The 16,196-nt window shown below is 33.0% G+C and overlaps 1 protein-coding gene across 1 annotated transcript in view; it reads right to left on the reverse strand.

Annotated features, from left to right (window-relative positions):
- LOC109105484 (CUB and sushi domain-containing protein 3-like) overlaps positions 1-16,196 on the reverse strand; it is a 242,628-nt gene that overhangs the window by 162,358 nt on the left and 64,074 nt on the right. Inside the window, 6 exon segments of the mRNA XM_042741717.1 lie at positions 2,479-2,582; positions 6,328-6,449; positions 7,017-7,141; positions 8,774-8,861; positions 11,377-11,454; positions 12,196-12,308. Coding sequence (XP_042597651.1) covers positions 2,479-2,582; positions 6,328-6,449; positions 7,017-7,141; positions 8,774-8,861; positions 11,377-11,454; positions 12,196-12,308 — 630 coding nt within the window.

The raw sequence follows: 16,196 nt of genomic DNA on the forward strand, positions 1-16,196 counted from the left end.
ATATATATATATATATATATATATATATATATATATATATATATATATATATTATATAATATATATATATATATATATATATATATATATATTTAAAAAAACAGTACCATAGTACAAAAAAAAGTACTAGAAAAAAGTACTAGACTAGTATTAAAGTACACTAGTACAGAGTATAAGGTTTTTTTGCACATGGTTTCATACCATTTTGTTATAAATTTTACCATGGTAGCATAGTACTTTACTGTATGTATTCAACTACATTTCGTGCTTTCATGTTTTTCAAAAAACATCCAAAAACCAAAGTATTACCATGATCCATTTTTTAAATCATTCCTCATCTGTTAATTAGTCCCACACACCTGTTTCTGTTCTCCCTGTGTATTTACGCTCAGAGTTTCCTTAGTTCCGTTGTCTCATCTCATTAACTGATACTTTTATGTTGATGTGTATGGTTTCTGTTATTTTCTCCCGGACTATTAAAGTATTTTCTAACGCTTTTCCTGTATCGCAAGTGGTTAATATAGCCGTTACCATGGTACATGTCCAAAAACAGGGTAATGTCATGGTACCTTTTTGTATTTGACTGTAATTGGAGTTTAAATTATACTTTCAGGTACTTCAAAAATCATCATGGTAGGATCCAAAAATCCCATAGTACCATGACAAAATGTCTAAAAAAAGTATAGTATTACCATGATATCGGTCTAAAAACACAATATTAAAATGGTACATGCTAATAAGTCTGTTATAGACTGTGTAAATAAAGCATAATAAAACTACTAAGCTAATTTGACTAGCACAAACGTGAAGAAAGGCATTAATTGAGCTTTACAGTATGTATTAGTTTTCTGGCAGCAAGAGTCTTTTGTCCTTGAGGAACGCTCTGTGAGCGCTCAATGGATCGCAGCTGTAGCAGAGCCAGGCAAATGCACCAGAAAGCAGCACAGACCTTCACCAAAGTGTGTCTACCCAAGATTCCTGGAGACATGCGGCTGACGGCGAAAAGAGGTGGACAGAAAAACATGTTTGTGAGGGAGAAAAATACAGCCAGAGGTTGTACCTGTGCGTTTTTTATGTTTTGCTGGCGTTCATGCTGTTGAAACGGATAACTGCTGCAAAGCTGAACAAAATGCAAGATAAAAAAAAAGAAAGGAAAATAGCTGCTGGAGTCTATTAAAGATGGATATCTTAAAGAGGGGAAATCAGAATTTTCCTTGTTCTTTCAAAAAGAAAAGAAATCAAATGTAGCATGCAGATATACACTGGAAACAAGTGGCATGTCACAGCTTGTCTAACTTCAGCACTTCATTTTCTCTGTCTGTCTGAAACAAAATGATTTTATTCACAACTTGCATGTGTGAATTGCCTGCTATGAATTTTATTTGCTATATATTTTTTTAATAATGTCTGTGTAAATGGTTAGTAACACTAAATTGTGACTTGTTGGTGCAAGAAAACTTTATGGAGAAAAAAAATAAAAATGTGAGAAAAGAGACATTGTGGCCCTTATAAAATATTCTAGCTGCAAGCTAATGGTCAATGTTAATTATTCAAGATTACAAAAAATCATTGACCTGTCTTCCGGCTAAAATATCCTTAAAATAATAAACATTAATTGAGAAACCAAATTGCATAAGATATTATGACCTTGAATGAAAGTTTATTTTTCTTACCTCATTAGCAATCAGTTCTTATGGTAAGCATGAAATTAATACAATTAAATGAAGTTTACAATCAATTTAATGATGGGAAAGGAAAAATATGCTGAGTTCAAGGTCTTAATTTCTTATCTTAATAGCCTTTGCATATCTTAAGCATATTTGGTTTCTCAGGTAAATTTATCTTGATTTAAGGGATTTTTAACTGGAAAAGAAGATACTGATTGAGTATCTTGCAATACAGTAAACACTCCTGACACACAACTTCAGAATGATACTAAATCTGACACTTGTGTGACAGTTTGCTGTAAAATGTTTTTGTTATATATGTTTGTGTGTGATAAATGGTTAGAAAAACTATTTGTGACTTGTTGGTGTAAAAAAAAAAATGAAAAAAAGAGATAGCATTGCCACTTTCAAATATTCTAGATGAAAGTCAACGGTCAATGATAATTATTCAAGACTACAAAACTCATTTTCACATGTTATCCACTGAAAATATCCAAACTTTCTGAAAAGAAAACACATTTACTTGAGAAGCCAAATTGCATAAGACATTAAGACCTTGAATTAAGTTCTCATTCTAATCCAAGCATGAATTTAATTAAATTTAGTGAGGTTTACAAACTATTTGCTGATGGGGCAAGGGAAAATATACAGAGATCAATCTCATAATTTCTTGCATTTAAATAGCCTTCACATATCTTAAGCATATTTTGTTTCTCAAGTAAATTCATCTCGATTTAAAGATGCTTCTTGAAAACCAGATTGAGCTAGTTTTGCAGTGCAATACAGAAAACAGCATAACTCTGAAACTTACACTTGTATGATTGTTTTCGAGTCGCCAACCTCTCCACCATCTCCGACAGTCAACGTATCGTATCCCAGCTCCAGGTCGAACTCTTCGAAATTGATTTGAATAACCTGCGACGGGAAGAAAATCACTGAATTAGCGTTAGAAGTCTTTGTAATGGAACGCCACTCGAATCAATGAAGCACCTTGACCGGAGGGATTTCTCCATATGCTCTCTGTTACAGAGAATGAGTAGTGTGCATTTCACACCGTCTTAATTAAGTTTCTCAGAACTAGAGCGCTTCAGACATCATCAAATATAAATGATACACACTATTCTCAATAAATATGATATTCATGAGCTCACCGGGGCCAGCACTTGACTGTAGCATATGTCTCCTGTATATTTCAGTTCATTTGCTCGTACCCTCTGCGGCCCCATTGAACCGCGGTGCTATAACCGAAAAAATTCAGCGGGGGCAATGCATCAATTATCCAACAAATCATTTGCACAGTCCAATGAATGTTGAGGGTAAAAACAAATTTCCTAGAGTGCTTTCAATCAGCGGCTCAAGCTAGCAAGTAAACATTGGAGAGACGTGCTCCGCTCGTTCCGTGTTATTTCAAACGCTCACTTGTACATTAACAACGTCCTGTTTGCATAATCACCCCCCGGTGTGCGTTTGGAGACACCGGGGAGCAGCCGCTGCTCACATTTAGCTAGACACCATGAATACCGGCCTTCTGGCACAGTTATGGCACACTGAGGAACAAAGCATGCACTTAAGGTATATGGGTGCTTCTTCAACGGCTGCCACATCTGTGCCTCGTGGGTTGGTTTTTATTAACGCTAACAGATTTCGGGTTGGCTTCTCTTTGGTAAATGAAGGTCACATTAAAGTCTTGGAAAGTTTTCACCGAGCCTTCTTGATGCTTTTCAAATGCTTCTCTTTTATGCTGTCCCAGAACTAGACTTTTAAATATTAAAATATGAAAAATAAATTACAAAATATGAAAAAAACATGAATTTGTACATATTTCATAAAAATTCAATCTAAACAAAGAATTCAAAACAAATCATTACAATATGCACACTGCACTTTAAAGTTTCCGGGTCTCCAAGGCTGCATTCATTTGATCATTTACTTCAAAACACAATATTGTGAAATACTATTGCGATTTTTCTATTTGAATATATTTTAAAATGTAATTTAAAACAAATTATGTGATGGTAAAGGCTGCATTTATTTGATTAAAAATACAGTAAAAACAGAAATGCTTTTCATTTGAATATATTGTAAAATGTAATTTATTCCTGTGATGCAAAGCTGAATTTTCAGCATCATTTTTGATCAGTTTAATGCACCTTTGCTGACTAAAATTAATTTAGTTAAAAACTGAACCCCTTAACGTTTGAACGTTAGTAAACATATTTCATAACATTTGAAAGACCTCAAGTCATTGCAATATGCACTGTATTGCACAAAAATAATATAAAACCATTTCAATAAACATTATCAATCTATTTTCTAATATTAAGAATAATATGTAATTGTATTTATTATATATAAAACGCTATGAAATTAGCCATACAAAAGAGGCATTTTATTACAAAAAAGTAATTTGCATCACAGAATGTACTCAAAACCCAGTACATAAATTGAGATGCGATGGAAATGGCATTTTTTTGTAAATGTTATTATTATTATTTTAATGGCAGATTTATCCTATAAGATGATGTTTAAACACCCACACCTTGTTGAAGAATCATGTATATATGCGCACACAGCTTATAGGTGGTCCACATGCGAAAAAAATGTCTTACAGCACTTACTCTGATATTATTAGTGGTTTGCTAATGAACACTATCAGGCAACCATAAGAAAGTCCTGCTTCTTCCCTTTAAGTTCATATATTAACTTCATTTATTGTGTTAACACAATAATAATGCCAATGAGCTACCCATGGGTCTCTAATAATGGGTCTGCGGAAAACGCAATAAAATTTGAACTCTGCAATTCCGTCGGGCGAAGATAAATGAGGTAATAATGTTATGTGTGTTAGGGCTCATTTGCATTTCTCACCAGAGGAAAGCTCAGATTTAGCAGCAATTGAAGACACGATTCAGCTATTTGCTGGTTGTTAATGGCCTGGCATAAAATTGGTTAAAAAAATGGAAAACCTACACCTGAAATATGCCATTTGCGGCAAGAGCTCATGGAAGGACAAACTGTTGACTCACAAAACCTACTGTAAATTGCATATCCTTCATTTATATAACAGTTAAGAATCTGAGGTGTTTTAGGGGAAGATGATGTTTTCTAATCTAACCTTCACAACAAAACAAAACACAAAAGACAGCAAAGCAATGTAATGAAATCACATCACAAAACAAACACAACACAAAAGCATCATCAGAGCAGCGCAAAAAGAAAATAAAACCCTCTCGAAAACAAACACATTACACCACTATTAAAAAAAAAAAAAAAAAATACCTAAAATACACCAATTATACAAAATTTTAAAAAAAAAAAAAATAAAAAAAAAAAACAAAACAAAATAATAAAATCAAATTGGAATTATTTGTTTTATAATAATAATAAAAATAATTAAAAAAAGATTAATACTATGCCATTTTTAGATACAAACTTGCTCATAAAAAAGACTTTGGTTTGTTTTAAGAAAAAAAAATACAACATTAAATCTGACTTTTTTTTCTTGCTAAATTAATATGACATGCATATTTACACATTTATATATTCATTCATTCATTCATTTTTTTGCTAAATTAACCCTCTGAGGTCATTATTTCGCAAACAATTCATATTTAAGCAAGTAAAAGAGAAATGGCAGGTTTTAAAAGATAAGCATCTTAAAAAAAACACAATCATACTGAAAAAAAAGAAATTGCATTACAGTAAATGCATTTAAAAAACAACAACAACAACAACAAAAAAAAACATGGTTTTAAATACCAAAACCCCCTACTTACTACAGCTTTTGTTAGTACTGTAAAACTTTTTTAATGAATCGTTTTGGAACTGCATGATTTTTAATAAATGTCATTTTTAGACATAAGATTTTAACATTCATAAAAAAACAAAAAAAAAGCTATTGTTAACAAAAACAACAAAAAAAAAAAAATATATCATTAAATCTGTAAATTCAGCTAAATTAATATTACATTTTTTTTTTAATTAACATTTTTTGTGAAATCATGATAATAAAAATAATTTGGCAAAAAATAATGACATGACTTTAAAAAAACCATAAAAAAAACCTTCAAAAAATAGTATTGAAAAAAACTTTATAGCTATTGTTAGTATTGTAAAACATTTGATAAAATCGTGTTGAAATAATCTGTTTTATAATAAATGTTTTATTAAATATGGCATTTTTAGGTTTAAAATACTGACATTTTCATATAAAAATACTTTGATTTGATTTTGATTTAGATAAAACAGAAAATATAACATTAAATGTGCATTTTTTGCCAAATTAATATTACATAACGTGTAAATTAATACTTTAATAAAGAAATATGTAGTAAAAATATTCATATTTACGGAAATAAAATAGAAATGGCAGGTTTCAACAGTGTAACCCTAAAGAAAAGCATCTTAAAAACAGAGGTAAACAATCATATTAAAAAAGAAAATTGAAATCACTGTGAATGGTTTTAAAAAACTGACCATGGTTGGTTTTAAATAAATAAAACTACTGTTAGTATTGGAAAAAAATAATAATACAGAATGATGCTGGAACTATTTTTTATTAAATGTCATTTGAAGATATAAGATAGTGACATGCTCATAAAAAGCGTTGTGTTTGAGTGAGATATGGAGCAATGTGTGTGTGTGCAGGTTATTGTTGTACCTTATTGGGGTTACTGGCGGTGATAATCCAAACACACTGCGAGTTACTCTCATACTGGATGGGGAAATTAGGCGATGTAAACGTTCCTGAAGGGCCGAAGAGGTTCATCCCACATGTTTTCGCTGCAAAACAGAGAAATACAAAGAAGTAGTCACTTATAATGAATTAGAGAAGACTAACACACACACACACACACACACACAAAAGTTCTGCACTAGTAAACTTTAAATGAATAGTTTCTTCAAAATGAAGATTTTCTTTCAGCATTTATTGACACTCATGTACACAAAAAAAATAAATAAATAAATAAAAATTCACAAGCTGCATTTTTCAATATAATAAAAGTAATTTACTGTCAAGCTACAAAAAGAACAAGAAAAGCACTCTAAAATGCACAAGGTTTGGACATCATCGGTTCACCATTGGTTCACATGAATCATGTTGCACTTAGCAGTAAATAACTATCTACTTTTGTCGTATGAAAAATGGGTTTTTGCAGAAGGAAATAATACAGTTTTTTGAACAACAGGAAGTCAATTTTCATACCTGAGTGAAATATTCTTTCAAAACTCAGCTGTAATAAGTACCAAGAATCGATGGTATTGAATTGTGGGATTCGGAGACATCAGTAGATCAGATGTCTGGTCTAATCCTGCTCAGAGAAGGTTTACTGAAGGCAATAGTCTAACCTTTACAGACGGGTCTATGATCACTCCAGGCCGCGAACACCTCGGCGACCCTCTGACACGTGATGCTCTTGGATCCCTGAAGCACGTGGTCCCCGTCGCAGGTGAAATAAACCGTTGCACCGATGCTGCCGTGTTGAAGAGAGAACAAACACGAAAGCCAGAGAATCAATGAAGGAATTCTCCTTGAGAGCCTACCACGTGTGCCGACAGATTGATCAGCGCTGCGTGTCGAGGCCTCATGTCAGAGCAAATGTCAGGTTGGAATATAATCAAGGATTTCATTGCTACATAGCCATCCTTCAGGAAATATTCCCATTACTTTTTGTTTCCATTGCTAATTTTGTCCCCACGTTTGCAAATGTACATACGGCATACGCAAATACGTAAACTACATAATTTATTATTTTTTAATGTTTTGTTGAATGGTCATTGCATGATGAGTATTTATGCTGAACTAATATTAAATAAATAAATAAATAAATGTAATTCATTTTTTTATTAATTTTGCTAAATATTTGAAAAAAAAAAACAATATAAGCAAACAAAATACATATTTTTATACATGTTAATAAAATATATAATTATTTGCTAATTAACACAATTGATATATTTAACAGTTTGAAAAAATTATATTTGATTTTTTAAATATTTATACATATATAGTTGTATGTGTGTGTGTGTGATAGTATATATATATGTGTGTGTGTGTGTGTGTGTGTGTGTGTGTGTGTGTGTGTGTGTGTGTGTGTGTGTGTGTGTGTGTGTATATATATAATATATGTGTGTGTGTGTGTGTGTGTGTGTGTGTATATAAAAATAAATACAATTGATAATATACATATAAAAAATACTTGAGAAAATAAAACATTAAAGTTTTTTATTTTTGCAAATTTAATACAATTGATATAGGCCTACTTAACTTCATAGAAAATAAATGTGTCGGTTTTGCTGAAATAACATTAAATTAATATTTACTGTAGCTGAAATAATATTCAATCAAAGCAAAATATTAATATTTAACCAAATAAAAAAGAAAATACAACATTAATTGTATAATGTTAAAGCATATTAAAGGCGTACATTCATTTCATTACTTAATAATTAAAAATATTTTTTGCTAAATATTTAGAAAAAAAATTGTCAGCAAATAAAATATTATATATTTACATATATATTAATAAAATATCACATTTAACATCTTATTTTTCGCTAATATCATAAAAATTATATTTATCCTAATATTCTGCAAACATTATACACATTTTAGACAATATAAAAATAAAATATAAATTTTATCATGAGAATATAATTTTTGCTGATTTATTATAAATGATTTACAATTAATTAATTAGAAGTTAATATTAATTAATATTTAATATTGTATTAATATTTAAATTAATATTTTGCTAAAATAACATTAAAGCAAAGCAAAATATTAATATCTAAACAAATAAAATAGACTATAACATTAAATGTAATGAGAACATGTCAAAAACTCAGTGCTAATTATTGTTTCATTAATTTTGGATACTTTACTGTTTACATTTCAGTTTTAACTTGTAAATGAGTTAAGAATCTATTAAATATTTCTATTTATAAGCTATCACGACAGTAAAAGATCCTACTGAACTATACGTGTATGGCCTAATTAATATTCATGAGCTACACTATCAAAACTGCATGACATCACAACTGCCCCATCAATCTCTTCAAACAAAACTCTATCCATATGTGTGCGGCGTGGACAGACTGTCTACCTGTAATCGGTGCCAATGCGTTTGCCGTTCTCCGGTTCCCCGGGGTCCGGGCAGAAGTTGGAGACCTGCTTGACCATCCCTTCATTCACTGTGGGAGAAGAAATGGCATATGGAGACATAAGCCAACACAAAACCATCAGACTTCATCACCTGTGATCACTCTCTCCATTACACAGCCTCGGTTATCACACGTCGACTTTCATCCTCAATCAAAAGAGAAGTCGGCGCAATATCTCGTCCATAGATAGGTGTTAGCTTGTGATAATTACCACAGGAGGCGACGTTATTCGGATAATTTAAGGGAAGCGTTTAGAAAGGGTGTTTGGCAGCAGAGCGGGGTCCTGAATAAGACCCGATAATTCACTCGTAACTCATATTTCTGAATGCGTGATGCAGACACTGTGAAATAGAGGCTCATAAAAATTCTATCCAGTTGTAATTAAGTGTTTGGAGTGCTACATTGTCGAGGGTGAAATGAATCATTCTGCGTTTCATTACGACGCCGGTGCACGTGGAGCCATAAAAAAGGACTTGTTCACTTTCGCAGCGTGCACAAATCATTTCCATAGATAGCAATCGGGCATTGTGCAGCTCGGGTCTGTATCCAGGTTAGGCCGGTGGTTTGGATGGCCAGTAATTAAACTCAGTTGGACTGAAATCCAACCACCTGTGTGCCCTCTGAAGCCACTCGCTTCACAGATTTGACATTCTCTTCCGAGAAGCTTCTGTGGGTGAGGGACCTGTAAGTCAAGCTAAGCTCAATTAATCAAAATGCAGATTTCTGTTTCGCTGGATGCTTTAATTTCCTTTGATCCATTTGCTAAATGGCAAGTGAGAGGATTACAAATATGTGGCATTGTTCATGCTTTATGAATCATGGGCTTTGAAGGTGTAGATGCGAAATCACCGGCGGAATAACATCTACGGAATATTAAACAATTAACGAGGATGCACATCTGAAAGAAATTAAGCAGCGAAGAGCTTTTTATGACATTAGAGCAACAGTATTAACAGTCATATTTACGCATGACAAGCAGCAGCACTGGAGAGCGGATCTTAAAGCTGCTTGGTTTCTACTTGGACAAGCCTACATAATGAGTTACACTGCAGAAAAATGGTAAAAAGCTATATTTGGGGGGGTGGGGGGTGGGGGGGGTTGGCACTAGAACCATGGTATTCCATGAGAAAGCCAAATAAACATTGGTTGTTTATGGCAGCCAAATATATTCTCACAAAAAAAAAAAAATGTTGTAGTTCACCACATTAACAGGGTTAATTCACCCAAATATGAAAATATGGTCATCATTTGCTAGTAAATTGCCAAACAGTTGCTGGTAGCCATTGACTTCCATAGTATAGGGAAAAAATACTATAGAAGTCAATGGCTATCAGCAACTGTTTGATTACCAACATTCTTCAAAATATCTTTTTTTTTTGCTCAACAAGAAAAAAATAGCATATAGTTTTGGAACAAATTGAGGGTGAATAAGTAATGACAGAATTTAATTTTTTGGGGTGAACTATCCCTTCCAAAATCCCTAACAAAATCTGTTTGATATGCATGTGTTCATCCAATCTGGATTTAGATTCTCATACTATATAAAACAAGATTTCGGTCATATTTACCATTACTATAATTGATATTTAAAGTACCATATAAGCATCTGAGACAAGACATAACATAAGGAGTGTGCGATATACCGGCAGACATGATAAACTGGACTATTATCTATATCGCACTATGGTTTAAAAACAAATTAAAAATGTAACTGGAATGAAAAGTAAGCAGCGAAAATGTTTCTGTGTGCTCTTAAACTGTCTTAAACACACATAAAGCCACTTTCAATATTAGAATACATAGCATGAGGACTGAACTGAGTTCTTTTGGTGTGTAACTGGGCTTGAATGGTCAAACACACACTTCTGTGCCAAATTGCCCGTATTTGCAAGTATCCTCATAAACACAGTCACTTATGTCTTAAGTGAAAGTAAACATTTGAGAAAGAAAACGCATGTGTGTCTGTATAGTAGATTAGTGCATTCAGTCTTAAAGTGACAGCAGCTTAAACCTGGTCCTGTCTGTGTAAGTGATGTTCATATAACAACAAATGAGAGAAAACCTCTCGCTGCTATTGACTGAATCACTTTTGTAACTTTAATAGTAATAAATCTTTATTTAATTTACACACTGAGAACTATGCAGTGTTTTTAGTAATTCTTGTTTCTAGTGCTTGAAGTTTTTCCACATAGGTCTGTTCCATTTGTGTCTTTGTTCTAGTTTTTTGTCTTCCCTTTATTTAATTAGTTTGTTCTTATTTTATCGCTGACTGTTTTAAGCTTGAGAGGTTTTTTATGATTAGTATTAGTTTTTCTGATATTAAGAGTATTTGAAATTCCATAATACAACAAAAGTTTACTTTAAGTGAAAATATCTAGTATATAGTGATATATATTGTTATTGTGAAATAAACTGACTCATATCATAATAAGATCTTATCACCCACCCCTAAATAATTTCAAAGTTAATTTGCAAAAATGCATTAAGAAAAACACTTTTCAGTGGCTGTGTATTTAATTTTACAAAGAGAAAGAAACACACTTACTTATTGAAAATTTGCTTGTGTTGTCTTTTCCAGGTAATAATTTCACTCCCCTTGATTTAAAATCTCCCGATCGTTTCACTGCTCAGCAAAAGAAAACAAACAAAATTAGGCACATTTTCATTCCATGTAGGTGAGCTTTAAAAAGCCTGCTACAAAATTATGTGAGCAACAGTTTATCTAATAAAGTTACTTAATTAAAAAAACAAATTAATGAAATGTAACAAAATGGTTCATTTGAGTCATGTACTATGTGTGAAAATACAATTCTCTTATTTTTCTTTACTCTCACGCTTTGCTCCTATTCTAGGTTCTGGAATTGATCTCTTAGATTTGCTTCCAATCAAATTAATTGAAAATAACTTGTGGATCATGCTTTGATTCAACTTTTGACAGGTCATCTTCCACTCCTCATTATAAGATATCAAGTAATTTATTGTAATGATCAGCTGATTAAGATTAACAAGGTGATTAAAGATTTTTCGGATATTGCAGCCTGCATGTAATTACTTAGAGCAACAGGGTGAATCCCATAATAAGAGGTCTGGGTCATACTATTGCCCAAAATCAAAAGAACAAAAATACAGTTAAGAATTATAGTGCAGTTTAAGCAGGTGTAAAGACTATTTAGAGAGAATACATTATCAAAACAAAAGTCAAGAACATTGTGTGTGCATATATATATATATATATATATAAATAAATAAACATATATAAAGACCTGGACATGATTTTGTTAGATTTGCCATAAGCAATTACCAGAAACATAATAAATATTACCAGAAACGTAAACATATTTAAAAGAAAATATTTCAAATGTACCTTGATATTGAGCACTGAATCCTTTATGCCGATGGCTGTTGTCTGTGACAAAATGAAGTCGTAGCCAGTTCTTGTTGCTGACTATAGGCACAGGAATATTCACTCCTGATAACCTGTGAAGAAAATGCAGAAACATCAAACAATTTGCTTTCAACTATCTTTTTTATTCAAATCAGTTCTCTTGCAACACCTCTGTGCAGCTCTTTACAATCAATACCGCTCCTACTTGGACTGGGAAAGACAAAAATCTACAAAATGGTTCACTAAGCTTGTGCTTTAATAACAAAGTATCATATTATCAATAAAATGACACAAATTGCATTATACACTACAATTAAATTTAAAAACAGTATTAGCAAAGTGTCACTTTCAGGCATGTAAATTACACTGAGCACTTTTATTCATTCTGCTCAACAGAACCGTAAGTTGCCTTCAAGGAAAATGATAAATGGCTCAAATTTCAATGCTACCTAAACATTTTTCATCAAATGATCTGAGCTGCTATCTGCATTCATTTTATAGCACTTCACTCTTACTGAATGTCAATGATTCTATTTCTACTAAGTAAATTCAAGAGAAACATTGAAGTTCATGGTGATACTTACAAAACATAACTGACAAGAAGAATGCTGAGCTATGAAGTATTATTTTATTTTTTTATTTTTTTCTGGGCAAAATAATACTGACGGCTGCTAAACCCATGCTGAGAGGAAGTGATTAGAACAGAAAAAAATCAAAAAAACAAATAGTACATAAAGAATATTTTTTACTGTAAGTGCTGCCCTCTTATGCAACACCTCTCTAAATGGGTACTGCAGTAAGAAGGTTTCTCCTACACACTCAAAAGCATCTCTGGATACAAAAGTTGACTTGAATTCTCTCAAGTATTGATTTACTGGCAGTGCAATATACTAACAAAACTAGAGATGAGATAAATAAATTAAATAAATGATTTTATATATAATTATTTTTATTTAATATAAATCCTTTAAGTATTATTTAAACAAATATTATTTTGCATGTCATTAGAAATGGCAAAGTCATGGATTAAATTCCCTGGGAATGCATTAGCTGATAAACTTTATACTTTGAATGCAATGTAAGCCGCTTTGGATAAAAGGATCTGCCAAATGCATAAATGTATTTTTTATGATATTATTATAAGGTACAGCGGCCCTATCTGAAGCAGGCTAAATGGAGGAAGTATTGGAAGCTTCATATGCCATTAAGTGTGACCTTTATAAATGACTGTGCTGTTTACTGAGATGCAAATGACGTAAAAACAGCCGTCAGCTGTTTGCCACTAACATTAGATCTATTGTTTCTTCCCATCTGCAAACATCTCAAGGACTCAACCATAACTTTAAACTTCTTAACAGTCAATCGGCTGTGACAGTGAAAGTCTATAGTAAAACAGGGCAAAAGTATTTCAAGGCTAAACCATTTCAGCCATCACACACTTTCCAGAATGACTGCAATGAACTCGAACCCACTCGGCCTCGCTGTCTGTCAATCATAGCCAGCACTGCAATTATTCAAGTGAGATCCGACAGTGGAATCACTTTTTGAAGAAAAACACGGTTCATACTTGAGTCTCAAACACTTGGCAGTTCTGTAATGTTGAAAAGGGCAAACGAGAGATTTTTTGTACATTTGTAAAACGTCAAGACATCAACCCACGTTAAAGCCTGGATCCAACCCACAATCTGACCTGAAAGATGCCAGATTGATGTTGAGTTCCCTACACATCAGTAAAACATTTTGAGACCCACTTCAATTTTGGCACCTGCGACGTTAACCAATGACCCCATATCATCTGCTGGTTTCACAAACACAACACTAAAACTCACTGCCCTGATGCTAGGGCGCTGTAGCTTCTTGCTTTTATGTTGCTATGTGGTTGCTAAAGAGTTCTAGACGGTTGTTAGGTGGTCAATTACTAGCCCATTTCTTAAAAGCCTAGCCCCAAAATCAGCATTACCGTAGAACAAATTTTTATTAGTTTCATTTTGTTTCGCTTTTATTTTTAATGTTTCTTTATGAAGTTTGATATGCTGAATCACATTACTTTTTGTGTATCATTAACAGCGCTCATGAAAACTTAAATCACTCCGAAACACTGTCCATCAGTGACACCAGCGGGTAAAGTTACATGCATCGGGAGTCTGCGTCTTTCTCGCTTCCCCTGAGCCCATCAAGTTTTAAAAAGACCCCCTATAGTGTGCCGTGAGTTTGGAGGGGGGTAGTCTTGCACAGCTTTCATTGGCAAAGGCCCACCCATGAGGCCGTTTGACCGACAAGTCAAACAACCAATCAAAGTTCGTTTCGTTCATCGTCACGTTTCGGGGCGTGGAAATGTCGCGGCAATAACAGACCGGTGTGTAAAACTCTCAGACGTATTTTAAAGATTCTATGCCGCGAACTTTACATTTTAAACATACTTTTGAAAATCCACCATTTAGTTGATCCTGATAAGCATTCCTTGTCACAGTTGTAAACACGACGGCTTTCTTCTTTCGTTAGGGGGTTTGGCATCATGGCATCAGTTTCCAGGTGGAACGTTAAAGAACATGACACGCACGTCTACCAGAAAACCTGTATAATTCAACCAATCAACAACGATTTCGACACTACTGAAGTGTTTCCACTTTTGTGTGCCATATGCATCAGATGTTTATACAGTCTGTGGGCTGAGACTTGGGGCGGGGGGGGTAATTTCCAAGTTTTTACCCCCAATCCAAATTTTTAAGGCAACCTCCATTGCAATATGATTGGATATGAGTGGTTATGGTCAACTGTGATTGGTTCATGTGATAAATCCCACCTCTTGTGTTTGTGTGGGTGTGTTCTGCATCCACGAATCAGTCTGAATGAACAATATAATGCTGTTTTATGTACACAACTCACACACACATAAGAACACCAACACAAAAAAAATCAATCATCAAAAAAAACAAAAAAAATATCTAAAGTTTTTAGTGAGTAATCAGCTTTGAATATTAAAAAAATATCTGAACACAGGTTCACAAATAAAATCTATTGTTAAAATAATCACTGCCTTGAGTTATTATTTTGGAATAAATGAATAACAAGGAATGTTACAGAAACTTCTATGTTCCCATCCTTGCAAAAGCAAAAACGCACAAAATTAGTACAAAAACGTATCTGTCCCGAACCAATGTTTCATAATTAATGATAGACATACTAAAATTCACCAAACCTTAATATTTACCAAAATATTGATGCTCCATGACAATAAATAGTACAATAATAACTAACACCACAGAATTGCAGAAGAACCACCATAAAATAAATATTATTTACTTAGTCTTTTAATGTTTAGTCTGTCTATCTGTCTTATTATCGTTCTTTATATCTATTGTTCTATTTATATAGCAATGTCACTATCTGTCATTCATTCTATCTATCATTTGTTCTATTTATTGTTCTTTCTTTCTTTTCTTTCTAGCCTTTTTTCTATTTTCATTCTTCCTATCGCTCTCTCATTTTATTGCCTGGCTGCAATCAGACTCCCTTCAGTAATAGTGAAGAAATAGTGAGTCATATCTAGTGACCAGTATATCAGAGAGTCTTGGTGGTGGGCTCTTTTGACCACTAAATAATCACCCAAATACCTTAGAAACCACATAGATGATACCATTGATGCCTTCTCAACCACCCACAACAACCTAGCATTGAAAACGTACAAATCCAGTTTGTTAGTCTTACTATATCTCCATCTCTTTATTCTCTCTCTCCAGGCAGGCAGGAGGAGTAAGAGAGAAGAGTTGTATCCATTTCCTGCATTCCATTGGTGTTTTGATTTATTTGTGTCTTTTCAACTATCATCTATTTTTTGTGCTAGTGTTTGTGCAGCGGGTCAGCAGACAATAGGACAGATGCAGTTAATGCTGTAGTCAGAGCTGGACCTGTAGAAGAATGTGCTCACGCTTTATTAATACAGAAATGGACATTATGTTCTCCATAATAATAATGTTATC

This window comes from Cyprinus carpio, chromosome B16 (assembly GCF_018340385.1).
Source record: "Cyprinus carpio isolate SPL01 chromosome B16, ASM1834038v1, whole genome shotgun sequence".
NCBI classification, from domain to species: domain Eukaryota; kingdom Metazoa; phylum Chordata; class Actinopteri; order Cypriniformes; family Cyprinidae; genus Cyprinus; species Cyprinus carpio.